The 15,821-nt window shown below is 44.9% G+C and overlaps 1 protein-coding gene across 1 annotated transcript; it reads right to left on the reverse strand.

Moving 5' to 3' along the window:
• Positions 1-9,352: 9,352 nt before the first annotated feature.
• LOC123107694 (anaphase-promoting complex subunit 10-like) lies at positions 9,353-10,730 on the reverse strand. The gene is made up of 3 exons (XM_044529641.1): positions 10,483-10,730; positions 9,984-10,079; positions 9,353-9,464 (listed from the first exon to the last, which is right to left on the reverse strand). Exons 1-3 carry the CDS (start codon positions 10,728-10,730, stop codon positions 9,353-9,355), a joined length of 456 nt encoding a protein of 151 aa, XP_044385576.1.
• Between the last annotated feature and the right edge of the window lie 5,091 nt (positions 10,731-15,821).

A 15,821-nucleotide genomic window follows, 5' to 3' on the forward strand; every position in this document is an offset into this window, starting at 1 on the left:
TAAGGTAAAAGATTTGAACGAACGAACCTGTAGGGGCGGTAGAATTAATCTGGAACCATGGACGTGGAAGCCGACTGTCTCATCTAAACAATGGAACCGACTACATATAAGTTGCCTGAAAAGCAATTTCATGCAAGTCGATGTGGCCGAACCATAGGATTAACATCCAACGGTTGCTCTAGTTTCTTCCTCCACCAGCCACCCACCTCGACAGGCCTCCTGCGAGGTCGCTCTCTAACCCAAGCGGCATCAATAATGTGAAAGCCCCAAACCAAAGAACCCTCTTCCTGGCCTACGCCAGCGATGCCGCGTCATCCCCGTCTTGGCCAGGAGCTCCGCGAGTGCCTGCCCTAATCGTATTATCTGAAAATTCGACTTGTACGAAAGAAAAAAATTCAGTTGGCTTACCAACAGCAAATGCGCCAAACAATCACGTAGCATGCAGATGGCTGCACGCCGGGGCCGACGGCCCGCCCACCTCCGTGAACCCGGCCACGGCTCCCTAGCTACGACGTATGCCGCTGCTTGCTCCGCCGAGGTAAGCTGGGCTGAGACGCATGAATGTTGCAAGGCGCGCCGCAAACAAGAAGCGATGAGGAGCAGAGCATTACGGGGAAGGGAGAAGAAGAAATGCATTTTGCGGCACGTACGGTGACGTGTGCTTGGAATACTCCGTAAAAAACAGAGCGAGGCGAGGAGGGCATCGAGAGGTCCGACACGGACGTACATGCATCGTGCAGATCGTTACCGATGAGATCCAAGAGGTGGCAAAAGAGGGCGTACGTGTCTGGCGGTCATACGTTTTCTCTTGTCGCGGTGATTAACTGAACTGCAACAGCAGCAACGTGTAATGCTCACGCATGTAGAGTACGTACGTGCCAGTCAAGTATCGAGCGAGCACCATGCTTGTTTCGTTCAGTCGCGTATTTGACTAAGATGTTCCATATCCGTCTGTTAGTAATTTAGACACACTCATCATTCACGAGCACACTAGGATCGTGTTGAATGAATAAAAATTGATTCACGAGTAAAAGTCAGAACTGGTACTCTTTCGATCCCCGTCAAAATGTAAAGCGTGTTTTACTCCATAGGACCAACATTAATTTACATATTAATAAGTAGGAGTATGTCATAAACCAAATATTAACATGCTTATTTTAATTAGTCACATATATTGTTCTCTTAACTAACGACGATGTAGAATGTATAGCTAATTTAGATCGTGAATCGACCTCGATTGAGCAATCGTCGGGTTCTGGAGCATTTCAGACCTTTTTGTTTAGAGTTAGACAAGGGTTTTTCTTTAAAAGAGTCTAAAAATCGATGTGAACGCATCGAGGTCAAGACGTCAAGTACGGCCGGCAACAATTTACAGCAAAGATTTCACCACCACGCATGCCTCCAAATAGGAGAGTTCCCTCCCGGGCGGTGATCATACTACTATTGGATATTCCAGCTTCTGCGAGGACCGGCCGGGTGTGACACGTCAAGAAAACCTCTCCTGGTTTGGATGCATGCTAAATCACCTTTTTTTTTTGTATTTCACCTGATTAATTTGGAGCTTTTCAGACCAATCATCAGGTCGATCCAACAAACTATCGATGCAACAAAAGACTGGGACATAAGCTAGTAGTAGAGCAATAGTGGGCACCGTAGTAGTACTCGACCGGCCGTACAAAGAGGTAGCTAGAACGGGCAGTAGCCCAGTAGTATGCACTTATTGGCAGACGTACGTGCATGCAGCTGCCGTAGTGCATGAAGAGCTAGATGGCCATGGGCTCATGGCGATGGTGATGGCGATGAGAACGCCGGGCACAGTAAAAGGCACATCGTTTGTTCCGACGCATCCAAAACACCTCTCTTCAGTCTTTTTTTTTTTGGGGCAAAAAGGTCCCCAGATCTATTCACCTTCGGCCAGACCAAATCCCTGGTGAAGAAGCCGCCGCCAATGAAGAGGCGGAGGTCCAAGAGGCAATCATTGCCATCGTAAACCTTGGCTTCGCGCAAACTTCACCGACATCAGAGGCCACATAAACACGACGGAGATGACATTGGAAAACACGATTGCAAAGGGAAGCCATCACTACCGCCTCGTCAAGAATGTTGCAAACCCTAGACTCGCCTACTATAGAAAGGCCAGCAGCAAATAGCAATCTATACCATTAAGCCATTGACACCACGGCCAACAACACCTTTGAGATAAGGGTGCTCAATGCATGCTTATTCGATGGGCCGGTGCCACCGCCGCCATAAACGATGTGTTGTCCACCCTACTATAGATAAGGGTGCTCAATGCACACCTTTGAAACTCTAACCTATCTAGAAGACAACACCGATGCACCGGAGTTCCCCACCCTTTATATGGCCGGAGAGGTAGGCGTAGGAAGGAGGAACCCATAGGCTCATCGCAAAAAGTACCCCTATCTTTCTTTTGAATTCTAAGCAAACTTTCATCCAAGAAAGCAAAGAAGATATTTATTCCCAAAATTTTCGTTGGACCTTAGTTATATTTTAAGCTTTGCATCAACTCCATGTATAGCATGTGAGCTAAAATTTTCACTGCAGTTCCATATGGCAAAGGTTAACACTTTAAGCCTCATGTGTAATTTTCGATAATTTAGATTATTTAAGAAAAAGTCAGACAACTGATAATTAAAAGAAACATTAAATGGTAAACTTTATTAATTATTTACTATTTCATTTTTTCTAAACAATAAATTTTGGTTTATGTTCCTTTTTTAGTCTGGATAGGTCCACCTTAGATATCCGAATGCCAGGTCTGAACTTGTTATGACGGTATCGCCATGACTTGACGTCAAAAGTATCAACAAAAGGATATCGCTATAGAAAACATGACCACTTTATAATTTAAACTTATGTCTTTCAGGTGGGCGCACCTTCTTAACACCATATAGTTTCAGCTTTGCCTGCTTTAAAAATAATCATTTTCTACATTCTTTAATAGACTGGGTGTTCACAAACTCTTTGGTTCCCGTAATAAGAATGTTTGGCCTGATATTTCATATGGAACCACAATTATACCTATGTCGAAGAAGGAAGATTGATCCACACCCGCTCCAACCACATACACATCGCCTTGAACGACAATTGGTACTTCATATGTTGAAGCATGGTCCACATATGAAGCCAATTTGAACAAGGTAAATAAACTGCATAGAAGAAGATGTTTTGCCATTAAATACAAAATCATTTCTATATAGCCACACAACCATAGTAGGGCGAACACTTTCACCCTTAGCATGCTAAACTTATTTGCTATTCTGTCAAGCCGGTGACCAGTGGCGGAGCTACAGACAATATGTTGGGCGGGCCAGGCTGAAGGTAAAGCCTAAGTTTTCTATCTGCATGGCCCAGTTTTAGCATTAGGCTCACTGTTTTGGTAAAACTTGGGCGGGCCATAGCCTTGTTTTGTTTCAACGTAGCTCTGCCACTGCCGTTGACCATATCAATTGGCTACACTTGTGTGCAGATACAATTTGGATGCTATTCAGATGACTGACCACGTAAAACGCATAAATTTGAATTGAAAGAAGAGGGGTTTGATTGTCTCGTTCTGAGTACAAAATTTACACTTCTTACTTTGCCAGTTACATCGTGCGAGGTTGTATTTAGTTAGAACAACTCCTTTCCAAAGATACCCATGCAAATGTTAACTTGTTTTGATGGCATCTTCGATTTGCATATTTATGTATTGTATTAGTATCCACTGAAATCTCTATGTGTGAAAATGCATGATACATAGAGTTGACCATGAAGTATCCATATTTACTTGGGCGGTGATTAATTTACATTTCTTGTATCTGGCGTTAGCATAGTGGTGGAATCCCGGACACCTCGGGCGTCATCGGCGAGGCCCATTAGAAAACAACCCTTCGGGCCTCGGCGAGGAGCGCTTGTTGGCGTTTCCGTTCAGGACTGGCACAAGAATGGCGTACACAAATGTTTCCACCTTTCCCTCCGCACACCTTTGTCTTGTCTTAACTGCTGCACCTCATTTTCTCAGCCGAACTGTTAACTAATTAACTGAGTAAGCGCCAGTGTGTAGATATATAGTAAGATACTTCCTCTAATTCATATTACTATTTGTCACTCAAACGAATGTATCCAACACGGATCAGAGAGTGTATCATATTCTCATTTCCGTCGGGATGATCAATGATGCAAGTTGCACCCAAACATACAATTTTGTTTCGCCTCCTTCCCCGAAATTATGTGTTCTACACTTGCATCTTCCATTCTTCCATTTGCAAAGTTTTACTACAACTCCATCCCCTTACGTTCTCATGGCATGACTGGCTCCGGTGCCGTATATTACACCAAGAAATCAGATCTCCGTGGAGGCATCCGGACAAGTCATATCGTACGTCCAAGTTTCGGACAAATGGGCCGGGGTGAAGCGATTGATGATGCGCTGCCCGTTTGCCGTGCCCTACGTACCAGCCCTGCATGTTTCATGTTGTTGTATAAATATCTAGAAGTATAAATGCATAGTCCATCTTTGGTCATCAACTTGAGCTTTTGGGTAAATGGCTGATGCGTCCAGTTCTACACTATATAAAAGAAAACAGTTTAGTCAGATGTTGCACAAATAAATCAACGGTAACATGATACCTTGGGTGTATTAGGTTTCCGAAAACTTAATTACACTGAAGGTTCTTGCTCCGATTTTAGGTGTTTTTTGTGTGTTTGTTTAGAATCTGTGTCCTCAAGAAGACGAGGCGACGACGCTTTCTAAAGATGGAATAAGGTTTTCCTCGTCTAGCCTGTTTCGGCGGTGCGTCTAGCGCCATTGTAGGGCATGTGGAGGCATGTTTTCAATGGATCTCGTGGGATTTGGTTGGCTTGTCTTCGGAGGATGCACTTGGATCCGGTCTACGTTTGCCTGTATGAATGTTGGATCCTTTCAATTTATACTTCTCTTCATCAGACGACGGCGTCTTTGCTCACTCCAGTGCTTTTAGTCATCGCTAAATGGTCTATAGACTAGAATGTAATTTTTATTTGTAGTGTCTTTGTACTGGCTTGACAATTATGAACAAAAAAAAATCTCATATGCATCAAGTAAAACCATGTAGGCGTCGTACCTGAGATAAAAGATTAAGACAAGTTAAAAGTGGAGCGTATATTCTTCAATGAAAAATGAATAGGCACTGTTCCTACTGTTTGCACGAAGGAAAAAAAGAGAGGGAAGAAATAGAGTGGACCGGCCGGGCCAGGGCCACTCGACCTGGTTTATTTGCAGATTGCAGCCGGCCGAAGAGCCAAAGATCGAGATCGGGCCGGCCAGGGCTGCTCACCCTCATATTTTTTTTTAAGGGAAGGCCATCATGACTAGCTTTATTGCATATTAAAATGGAATTACATCATCCAAGAGTTTGGGGATAACACAATCAGGAGGATCGTTAACCCAACTCCTACTAAGCTTATTACAAAAAAAATAATTTGCTAGCACATGAGCTACTTGGTTCGTTTCACGACCACAATGCCTAAAGCTAACCTTCCCAATCAGCGATGCCACTTCCACGCACTCCGCGAAGATCACTGCTGCCACATCCCACCATCTGTTTTGGCCTAAGCACTGTTCAATCACCGTTGTCGAGTCTGATTCAGCTTCCACTAAAGGGAACCCCAAGGAATTTGCAAGCACAAGTCCATCCCTCATCGCTTGAGCTTCAGAAGATACCACATCAACAGCATAGGGTAAGAATTTACATTGGGCTGCCAGGAAATTCCCTTTCTCATCTCTGATCACAGTAGCTGTTGCCCCCGCCCTCTCATTCTCAAAATATGCTGCATCAACATTCACCTTTACAAACTTCGGATCAGGTTTCAGCCATCTCTGTATATGGTTATCTCGGGGTTTTTTATTTGCCTCCTGAAAATTATTTGCGATAGCCATTACAGACATTGACCATCTGGGGGGTAGAGGAGGTGTACCATTATGTGTCAACTCACGACGGATCCACCATAGGTACCCCCCCCCCCCCCCCCCCCCCACAGCTATCACCTGTTTGACGTCCAAGCCCGGCTTAAGAGCGAGAGGTCGATCATCCATCAGTAGCAGATTTTCCAGTACCACCAAACCTGATCACTGCCCCACCATAGCCTGTTCAACAATTTCTATTACCCCCAAGTTTCTTCATAGTTCCTTCGCATGAGTACAACCGAATAGAAGATGTTTAATATCTTCAGCCGCTGCCCACCCTCATATTAGTTCCATCCCCGGTTTCAACAACGGAGAGGGAGGAGAGGGAAAAGGGAATAATGGCTTAAGGTTTGGGTGCAATATATAGCACGACCGAGATGCGGCAGATGTGCCGAGTATAGTACGGCGTCGGACCCTATCCTACTGGCAGATTGGTTCTAAGTATTAATTAACGATGAGTTTATACTCCTCTTCCATATAATTTTTTCCCTCAACTTACCGCGAGTTTTTTTTAAGAGGAGTCGATTACTAGATGCCCGTTACGGAGCTTTGTTCACCCGGTAAAGTAGCTAGCGTACGTTTAGCTTGCGACGGAGACAAATAAGCAGCACGTTACAGGTCCTTGTCCAGCAGACAGCTTAATTAGGGCTCGTGCGACAAAGTAATAAGCATGCAGCACGATGAGTTCAAGTCGATCGTTGTCGAAGGGGCAGCTTATCTTGGATCTCTCGCTCGAGGCCGTGAACAACAAGCTACTCTCTCCGTTTCAAATTATTTATCGTAGATATGGATATATCTAGATGCATTTTAGTTCTAGATACATCCATTTCTGCGACGAGTAATTTAAAACAGAGGAAGTAGTGTTTTGCATGCACCTCTTGGACTTGGTATCCCCGATCAATCGAGGACAATTTGTAACGATCGACGTCAATCGTCCTAGATTGAGTGAGTCCCGGCCGGCGTATAGCTAGCTAGACGCACAAATTCAAACCTTTCTCCCGGAACAGGTAGTTTTCTCTCGCTTTATATATAAAATAACAACCGAACAGAATGCACGCGGGATCTCATGCAGCTGGCCAGCCTCCATACATCCTGCTGCTTCGATGACGTTGTCAGTGGCACCTTTAGAACTAAGACCTGGGCCTAGCTCAGGGCAGCCGATTTGTGGGCACGTTGTCAGCTAGTAAGAGTGCACGTGCAACGCACGTCTCCACCAATACACACATAAAATTCGTTTGAGTATAAAGTTTAAATTTGTATTCTATAAATTCTGAACAACAGAACAAGGCATGACAAAGATTAAATCGATGCACAACAATATGCATTTTTAACATCAACTCGTAAAAGATCCAGGAACATAATATCAGATGAACATAAATATAGTGAGTAATCATGCATGCAGGCCATGTCTCAAATGATTTATACAATAAATCAAACATAAGGGACCTTACAAATTTTATGGTAAAAGAACCAAGAGTAGACACTGAAGTGTTGCAATGCAACCTAAGGAAAACCCGATACATCTTTTGTCTAGCAGGTCTGGTTCTTGATTAAGCGGTAGCTGTTCGACACAATCCACATAAACTACAGCCCTACTCTTACGCACCTGCACCCACCTACTTAAAAATATTGGTACATGATATGACATGTCTGCCTGCCAGTGATGATGAGAAAATGTATGCCAAGAATTAACAAATGCCGTGAATATGCTTTTTCCCAAACACAAGTGCTACCACGCATACCTATGTTATATTATAAAGGTCCATATTCAAGAAATAAAAATAAAAAACAAACCCTAAACTGAGAGACGGACCAAGAAACCACACAATGGTGACAAAGAAACAGCAGTGATGCAGGGTGTGCGAAATAAAATATCATCTCATGCCGCAGGGCGCAACAGCGCATGCAGGTGCTGTCACTTCAATGAACAAGCCCATGGACCGCAATACCTTTTCAAGCCTATTCCTGCCAAGCCTATTCCTGCCATGCCTCTCTCCTCCTGTCGCTATCTGTCTCCTAAAGAAAGCCTGCTAATCGCCTGGTTACTGTACAAGCGTCTGCACTGCAGAATTCTCTAGCACGAATCTTGAACACTGCGGACCGACGGGATAACCGGGTGTCGGGGCACCCGGGTGTCGTCACACCTTTTCGTTTTCATGTTCAACGTTGCTTCTTTGACTGTACTGTTGATAATCTGGTTCAACACAAGCAGTGGCACAACTTCAGAAGTCAAATTTCAAGAATCTTTATTCAAGAGGTCAAATGAATTAAAAATATCATGAGTAACAAACATTCATCCTGGTGCTATTGTTATAAATAAATGTGCATTTATAGAAAATACGTGAATGAGAGGTATCTTTTTTCAATAATTTCTTGTTAGGACAGAAAATTATTAGTACCTTTGCTCAATCCCTCAAGTAGTAGAAAGGATCACTGCTTATTGTGAACGTGAACTCCTGACCAGTTTTCAATGAGGCAAATCTTGAATACTAATTTCTGGGCCCTGAATATGTTAAATCTAGCTTATATCAGAGCAAATAAGCTGGAATATGGTGAAAGAAGGGTCGGCATAAAAAGGTTTGATTACACTATTTATTGATAGAGCAAAATCATGTGCTTGCATGCGCATGCCAGACTTATAATTGACTCGTCCATAAGAGTCTACAAGCATGGTCTCAACTCTTTCACCAATTCAATAATTTTCTGGTGCGATGCATGGTCTCCATGTGACATATTAGCCGAGCCACATTGATGTCATCCTCAGCAAAATCCTAGATAATCTCCCTTGTGTTAGTTGAGGGACCAACTGTGCACATAATCCTCATTTTGTGCCTAACATTTGGTTTAGACCACCACATACACATTGGCTGATGTACTGTTATTTGATGAATATCCATAAGATGCTGGTAGTCCTCGTTTTCCTGTCAAGAAGTTTTCTTACAATTAATTTCAATGCATCAATTTATAAGGTTCCTTACCCACAGAACAATGCATTATATTCAACTTAGCGTTCAGCAATTAGTAGAGACATATGACATGATCATTTTGCACTTTACAGTACTAAGAAGACGACATGAGATAATACCAAATGCATTTGATTAAACCACAATTCACTTGAAGAACAAGATCACAACCAACTAAGTTGATTATATTTCAAGCAAGTGCGCGGATCACAAAAACAGCAGCAGGTGTTCAATTCAAACATATATGCAGACATACAATAAGTATACAACTACAAAAATTAGGCTCCTGGTAAGCTGAGATGGCAATACATGTAAGAACTATACCAAACTAACCTGAGTATTGTTCAAAAACAATTGATATGTGCTCTCACCATAGAGCACAGATCATAACTTATAATTCAGAGATACGTGTGTGTTCTTACTGGGCACCTCGCTGCTATCTTCAGAAAAGAGGAATTGCCTTGAGATTGTGGAAGCGGTCGCCAGTCCAGATGGAGATCTTGCTCGGTGTGTAGCTCTCATCCAACTTGAAATCCATGTAGAGAGTAACAAGCCCGCCCCAACAACAATTCAGATCAGAAAAAGGATCCCACACATAGAAGATTAGATATGTGTTTCGAATGGATGCCCTCATCTAGCTGGTTCTTGTCATTCGACTTCGCCTGCGCTGCACATATACAGATACAGGTGGCACGAGGAAATCAAGATCGATTTTAAGTATAAAAGCATGCCCAGATTCAACCAAACTAATCAATGGACGATATATAATCACAGGTAAAAGCGCACTATGAGAAACAAGCACTGTATATAATAACCCTGCAAACATTTTTCACTTTCTCTCTCTCGCTCGCTACTCCATGGAACAAGAACAAATACTATTCGATACTTCTTGCATGTAGAAACTGCTCTAGTTTATTGAAGACTCGATGCACAATAGTTACACATAATTAGGCTTCTAATTAACTACTCTAGTAACTATTTGGTTTATCGAAGACTCAATGAAAGGAATCATGCATCATCCAAACAAAATTGAGCGGAAGGCAGCGGAAGATCGTTTACTCGTCGTGGTTACCTGCAGCAGTACATTCTTCTGAAACTGGATGTTGACCATGTGTGGCTGCACACTGTCTGACCTGAGAAATATAAATCCGCTAACGATGAGGGTGCCCCTGCAGTTTGTCAGATCAACGATGATCTAAGAAGAAAAGCTATACCATGTGTTGGGGTGGAATGAGATAATGACAGGGTCAACTAATCCAACATTTATCTGTTTCAAGAAGAAAAGGCTAAACCATTTTCAATATGCCACTGAAGTTTGTCTACATTACATTCAGATTGATGTGAATATGAAGTCACAACAGATTGGACAGTTTGTCTCTAACCTCTTCTTCCGACATTTGTGAATCAGCCTAGAAAAGCAAGGAACCACGCCTGCAAAATTGATTCCTATGCAGAGACGAAAATCCTAGAACTTCACATGGCCAGCATATGATTCACCGCAACTCGATGGCTATAGCACACGGCCGCAGGTATGGGCGCACGCATGAGGGAGAGCAGAGCACAGGGGCTTACCTAGGCCGGAGTCGAAGAAGCGTCTGGCCACCGGAGGCGCAGGAGGAGACATGGAGGGAGCGCAGGGCAGAACAGCAACCGCGCCGGTACCCGCCTCCATCGGGCCGCTGGCCGTGATCCGCGCTGCCCGAGGTGGAGCGGCCATGGACGCTGCGGATCCGCCGCCATGGTTGCTCTGCCCAGCCTAGAGAAGAAGGGTCAGGGAACCCGAGGTGGAGCGGCTGCTGACGCTGCAGATCCATCGCCATGGTTGCTGTGCCCAGCGAGAGAAGGGTCGGGAGGCACTGATTTTTCCTTTCTGACTGGCGGCGAGGCACCGAGTCGGATGGAATTGATCCACGTATCGCGGGCGGGGCCGCGGGGATTAGGGGACGCGGAGCGCGAGGGCTGTTCGCAGACCACGGCGTCTGCCAGGCAGAACAATTGATCTCAGACGTTAATCGGATTGTTACGCCATTGATGTAATATGAGCAGTAGGATGCGTTTAAGTTGACTTAATCCGAGGATCCTGGTTACTCCGTGTACAGTTTACTGTGTGGTTTTAGGGGAGTTTATGTTTGCTCTTTTAATAATATTAATAATATTATAGAAGTATAGATAAAATAACAACCGAACAGAATGCACGCGGGATCGCATGCAGCTGGCCAGCCTCCATACATCCTGCTGCTTCGATGACGTTGTCAGTGGCACCTTTAGAACTAAGACCTGGGCCTAGCTCAGGGCAGCCGATTTGTGGGCACGCAAGTGCAGGCACCGAGTCCTTTTATTTTTGACCGTTTTTTAAACCTTTATATTTATTAAATGAAGAATCTAAATTAAGCTTTGTTTTCGTATCTGTCTTTCTTGTCATAAGGGCTTTTAAATAAGATCCATTTTGAATATGTCTTGACGAATTTTAAAACTAAATGTTAAGTCAAAAATGTTAAAACTCAGTATGAGCAACCGATAAAATCATAATTTTTGTGCCTACAAACAACAACAACAAAATTTATCTATAAAACTTGGTAAGAGCGAGCGAGAAAATCGCAACTTTCAGATAAGTTTCAACGACTGAAACTTAGCTCAAAAAAAAAACTTAAACCAGTTGTACTCTTGTGCGGGATTCAACTATTACGCGAATTTCTAGGATGAAAGCCAAAGGCAAATAAATTATGATATGCAATGATGAGCTAATGTATAACATTCCAAATTGAAAATTTAGGATGTTACATGGCCCCGAGGGCTTGTGCGGTTTCGACAAGACTATGGCGCGTGATTGATTCAAGGTGGTGTATACACGAAGCTTGAAGTCGATGAGGCGCGAGGGTGGACTGATCATCTACCATAGAGTCATGTTGAAGGTGGAGCTGGATTGAGGGGCTACGACGTAAGTCGGTAGAGAGCCGGAGCCTATTTTCAACGGGAAAAAGCAAGAGGCACGCAGTTCGGATTGGAGCCCAGTGGTTTGATGGAAGCGTGAAACTCGTCATCGGTCGGTGATAAATCGATGGTACTCTGCAGTGGGGGTTGAGTGGTGTGGGTTCGCGACCCTTGAGACTTGACCAGGACAGCGGAGGCTCGACGCGGTATTAGTGGTGAGGCGTGCGGTGCGCACGAGGCATGGAGACGGGCCAGGGCTCTGGTGGTTATACATGTGGTGAAGAAACTGCGAATTTGACTCGGGATGACTACAAGCAATGGCGAAATTCTTTCAAGTTTCAGACAGGCGGTCAAGAAAGGAGCAGTGATGTTGAGTTCAGGTAACTCTTATGTGTGGTATTCAATATGTGAGTTGTTCACTTTCACGCAAGTCAGTGATCAGTGTGTGATGGCGTTGGACGGATACTCTGAAAGTTGGGAGCACAAACTAGAGTAACAAAGAACTTAATTTTGCTCGAGTGTTGACTGTGCTCAAGAAAAGAAGGGACTACAAGTTGCAGGTGGAGTCACATGGAGTCTTTGGAGTAGCAGCGGTACTCATGGGATAAGCTCAAATCCAATGTACATGAAAGTTTGACCCATTGACAAATTCAGGGTGGTGGAGAATATTCGCCAAGGTGGAGTTTGTTAGAGTTGTGTCGAATATTGTGTACAAGGTAGGTTACAGTTCGACTCTGAGTAGTATTGTGTTTAGATAGGATATGGAGCCGTGTCCAAGTAGGACACTTGTATTCTAGGCCTCTCATATATAGCGAGGCTAGACACATAATGTAACCTATGTCAATATAATAGCACCGGAATGCAGGGGAAGCCGGCGGCATGTGCCGGCGTTCAGGGCGACCGGGTGCGGTATTGTAGCGGTGTCATGGGGAGGAGCGCCCATAGTCAAACCCCGGGGATATAGGCATATCGGTAAACCTCGTTAACAAATCTCGTTGTCGTGCTCGTGTGATTGCTTGGTCCTCGAATGATCGACGGTATACCTCGGATTTATTCTAACATGCCTAACCCATCGCATCGTTTTAGTCAGCTAGCATCATAGCTAGTGTTTGCCGGAGAGTACTCGGCGACGATTCAGCGTCTTGGTGTTGTGCGTGTTCATCCACGGTGTCATGCGCCAGCACATTCACCGTCTCGTACGGCGGAACCAGCTCTGAGCATCCATTTCTCACATACGACGTGCAGTTTGAGCACACGCCTGTACATCGCCGCACCACAAAGTTGCGGACGATGTGATAGACTGATAGCCGAGGGACTGGAGCACCAAGCCGAGCAAGCCAGCGTAGCCGCACTAGTACAAAAAGGGATTTGGTTCAGCCGGAAAAAAGCATTAATTCCGGTTGCATTACGAATCGGGACTAATGTGAGCATTAGTCCCGGTTCAAGCGGCGAGGGCACCATACATGCATTACTTCCGGTTTAAATGGGACCTTTAGTCCCGGTTGGTGCCACGAACCGGTACTAAAGGTCCGATTCGTGGCACGAACAGGTACTAATGGTGCAATTTTCAAATCCTAACCCCCTCCCCTAGGAGTATCGCCTTTTCAGTTTTGTAAAAAACAAAAGAAAATGATAGAAACTTCAAAATTTAAGATCCTTCGAGATGTAGTTATGTTACTACATCTACTAGTTAGAAAAATTTAAAAACTTAAATTTAGACATGTTTTGCAAAAAGTGTAGGGAAAATATAAAACGGCTATAACTTTTGCATACGATGTCAGAAAAAAATGTATAATATATGAGAATGTTCAACACGAAAATCCACATCCGAATTTGACGGCCTACGGCCTGTTTGCAAATTTGTAGAATCCTCAAATTCCAAAAGGAAAAAAAAGTTATGCTCAAATTCTGTTTTTTTTAAATTTTCGTTAAATCTGGTCAAACTATGGTCAAACTACTTATTCAAGAAGTATTAGTGTTACTAAATAATTATTCAAGAATATTAGTGTTACTAAATAATTATTTCAGTTTTTTGAATTTTGGTCAAATCTGGTCAAACTGTGGTCAAACAATGGTCAAACTACTTATTCAAGAAATATTAGTGTTACTAAATAATTATTGTTTTTTAGAACAATAGTTTCATACTCAAACAGTGAAATGTGTGACTTCATGATCAAGCTAAACTCCTGAGGGTTAATAGGATTGACATCTTACTATTTTCAGGAAAACAACAAGTGCAAACTTGGAAACGAGGGAGAATAGAACCCGGAAGTTAAGCGTGCTCAGGCTGGGGGAGTGGGAGGATGGGTGACCGTCCGGGAAGTTAGATGATTTGGAATGATGAGGGGTGATTAGAGAATAAATTGAGTAGTGATGAGGGGTGATTAGAGATTAGAGGTTAAAATAATTCAGAAATTTGAAAATCAGGAAAAAAAATTCAAAAAACAAAAAAAATCCTTTAGTACCGGTTGGTGTTACCAACCGGGACTAAAGGTGGACCTTCAGGCAGCAGCCACGTGGAGGGCCTTTAGTCCCGGTTCATATAAAGGGGGAGGGGGCAGGGGACCTTTAGTAGCGACCCTTTAGTCCCGTTTCCAAAACCGGGACTAAAGGCCCTTATGAACCGGGACAAAAGGCCTTTATTCTACTAGTGCCGTACAGCACAGCTTCGCGCACTTCCTGCTGGCCATCACCATGACGGAGGTCGCCGGCACGCGGGTCCGCCGCGTCGGCCCAGCGGCTCGCGCCGCCCCGCTCTCTCACGTCCCCGACGTGCAGACATTTTTCCATCGCGTCGGAGCGCACCGGCCAGCTCCACGTCATGTGCGCAATCATAGGCCGCCCCCTCGCAGCTCCGGTTCTTCCTCTCACATGTCACGTCTCGCCACAAGAGCTGCCGCCGGTCACGTCGTGCTCTGCATGGAGCGAACCTTCATGGATGCCCCCGCGCGAGCCATGCAGACTAAGAAAAACGCCAGAACCGGGCGCCCTCCATGCCGACCTTCATAGATTCCAGTGGTACTGCCGTAGGCTCTGGTTTCAGGAGAGAGAGGGGGAAGGGGATTGGGGTAGAAGATGGATATGACATGTGGGACAGGGATGTCAGTGAAAGTAGCCTGTGAATTTGGGCAGGATGAATCTTTTCCCGGTGCGCCAAACTGGTCCAGGGTTAATATTGATTGGGATTATAAAGGTCAGGGTACCGATTTCAAGGATTCGGAGGTCGGGGTTCGATTTCGAGGAGCTCGACGAGTTTGAGGTTTAAAACAGACTTTACTCTCCTCTGCCTCGCACTCCGCGACGTGCGTTGCGGTGGCTTCCTGGCGGGCGTAGGCTACAGACACTCCTTTTCGGTGGCATCCTCAACGCGATCTTGCCACCACCATGCCGCTCTGAGGCGGCTCCCGCCTTGGGCCCTCATCACGACGCAGCGGCACTATTCGTCGACCTCCTTCACGCAGGCACGCACCTCCCTCCACAATTCTAGCTCTTTCACCTTCCAGGCGTCCCACTCGTGGCATCACCCGCCTTTCTCTTTCCTTGCACCTCTTCTCGTCCTCCTTGATGACCGCTACAAGCCTTGCTTTTTCCTCCGGCGCCAAGCCCTTAGACTCAAAGATGTCGTACTGACTCCAAAACTACTCACCAGTTGGTGGATCAGGCACGACCGAGTCCAGTGGTGCGTAGGATTCCTCCTCGTTGCTGCTTGGCGCGTCGTCGTCATAGCAGAGCGACGCCTTAAGTTTCTCGTTAGCGTGTGGGATCGTCAGCGGCGCCATTGTAGATATCGATCAGATCGAGAGAGAGAGAGGGGCGAGGGAAGATAGAATGCGCAGATGATAGTACTGGTGGGACGAGCGGTGTGGTACTTATAGGCGGCCTGAATCTGGATGGTTGTGAGGGGGGACGCGATTGTCTAGGGAGACAAGACACGTAGTGGTCGTTGGAATTCAATGGCATTGATTACATTTGTAGACAAT

This window comes from Triticum aestivum, chromosome 5A, assembly GCF_018294505.1.
Source record: "Triticum aestivum cultivar Chinese Spring chromosome 5A, IWGSC CS RefSeq v2.1, whole genome shotgun sequence".
NCBI classification, from domain to species: domain Eukaryota; kingdom Viridiplantae; phylum Streptophyta; class Magnoliopsida; order Poales; family Poaceae; genus Triticum; species Triticum aestivum.

Coding starts and splice junctions, on each gene's coding strand:
- LOC123107694 (XM_044529641.1), bottom strand. CDS start 10,730: ATGGCGATGGATCTGCAGCGTCAGCAGCCGCTCCACCTCGGGTTCCCT. Junction 10,080..10,482: donor CTTCTTCGACTCCGGCCTAG/GTAAGCCCCTGT, acceptor GACAAACTGCAG/GGGCACCCTCATCGTTAGCG. Junction 9,465..9,983: donor CAGAAGAATGTACTGCTGCA/GGTAACCACGAC, acceptor TTGTTGGGGCGG/GCTTGTTACTCTCTACATGG.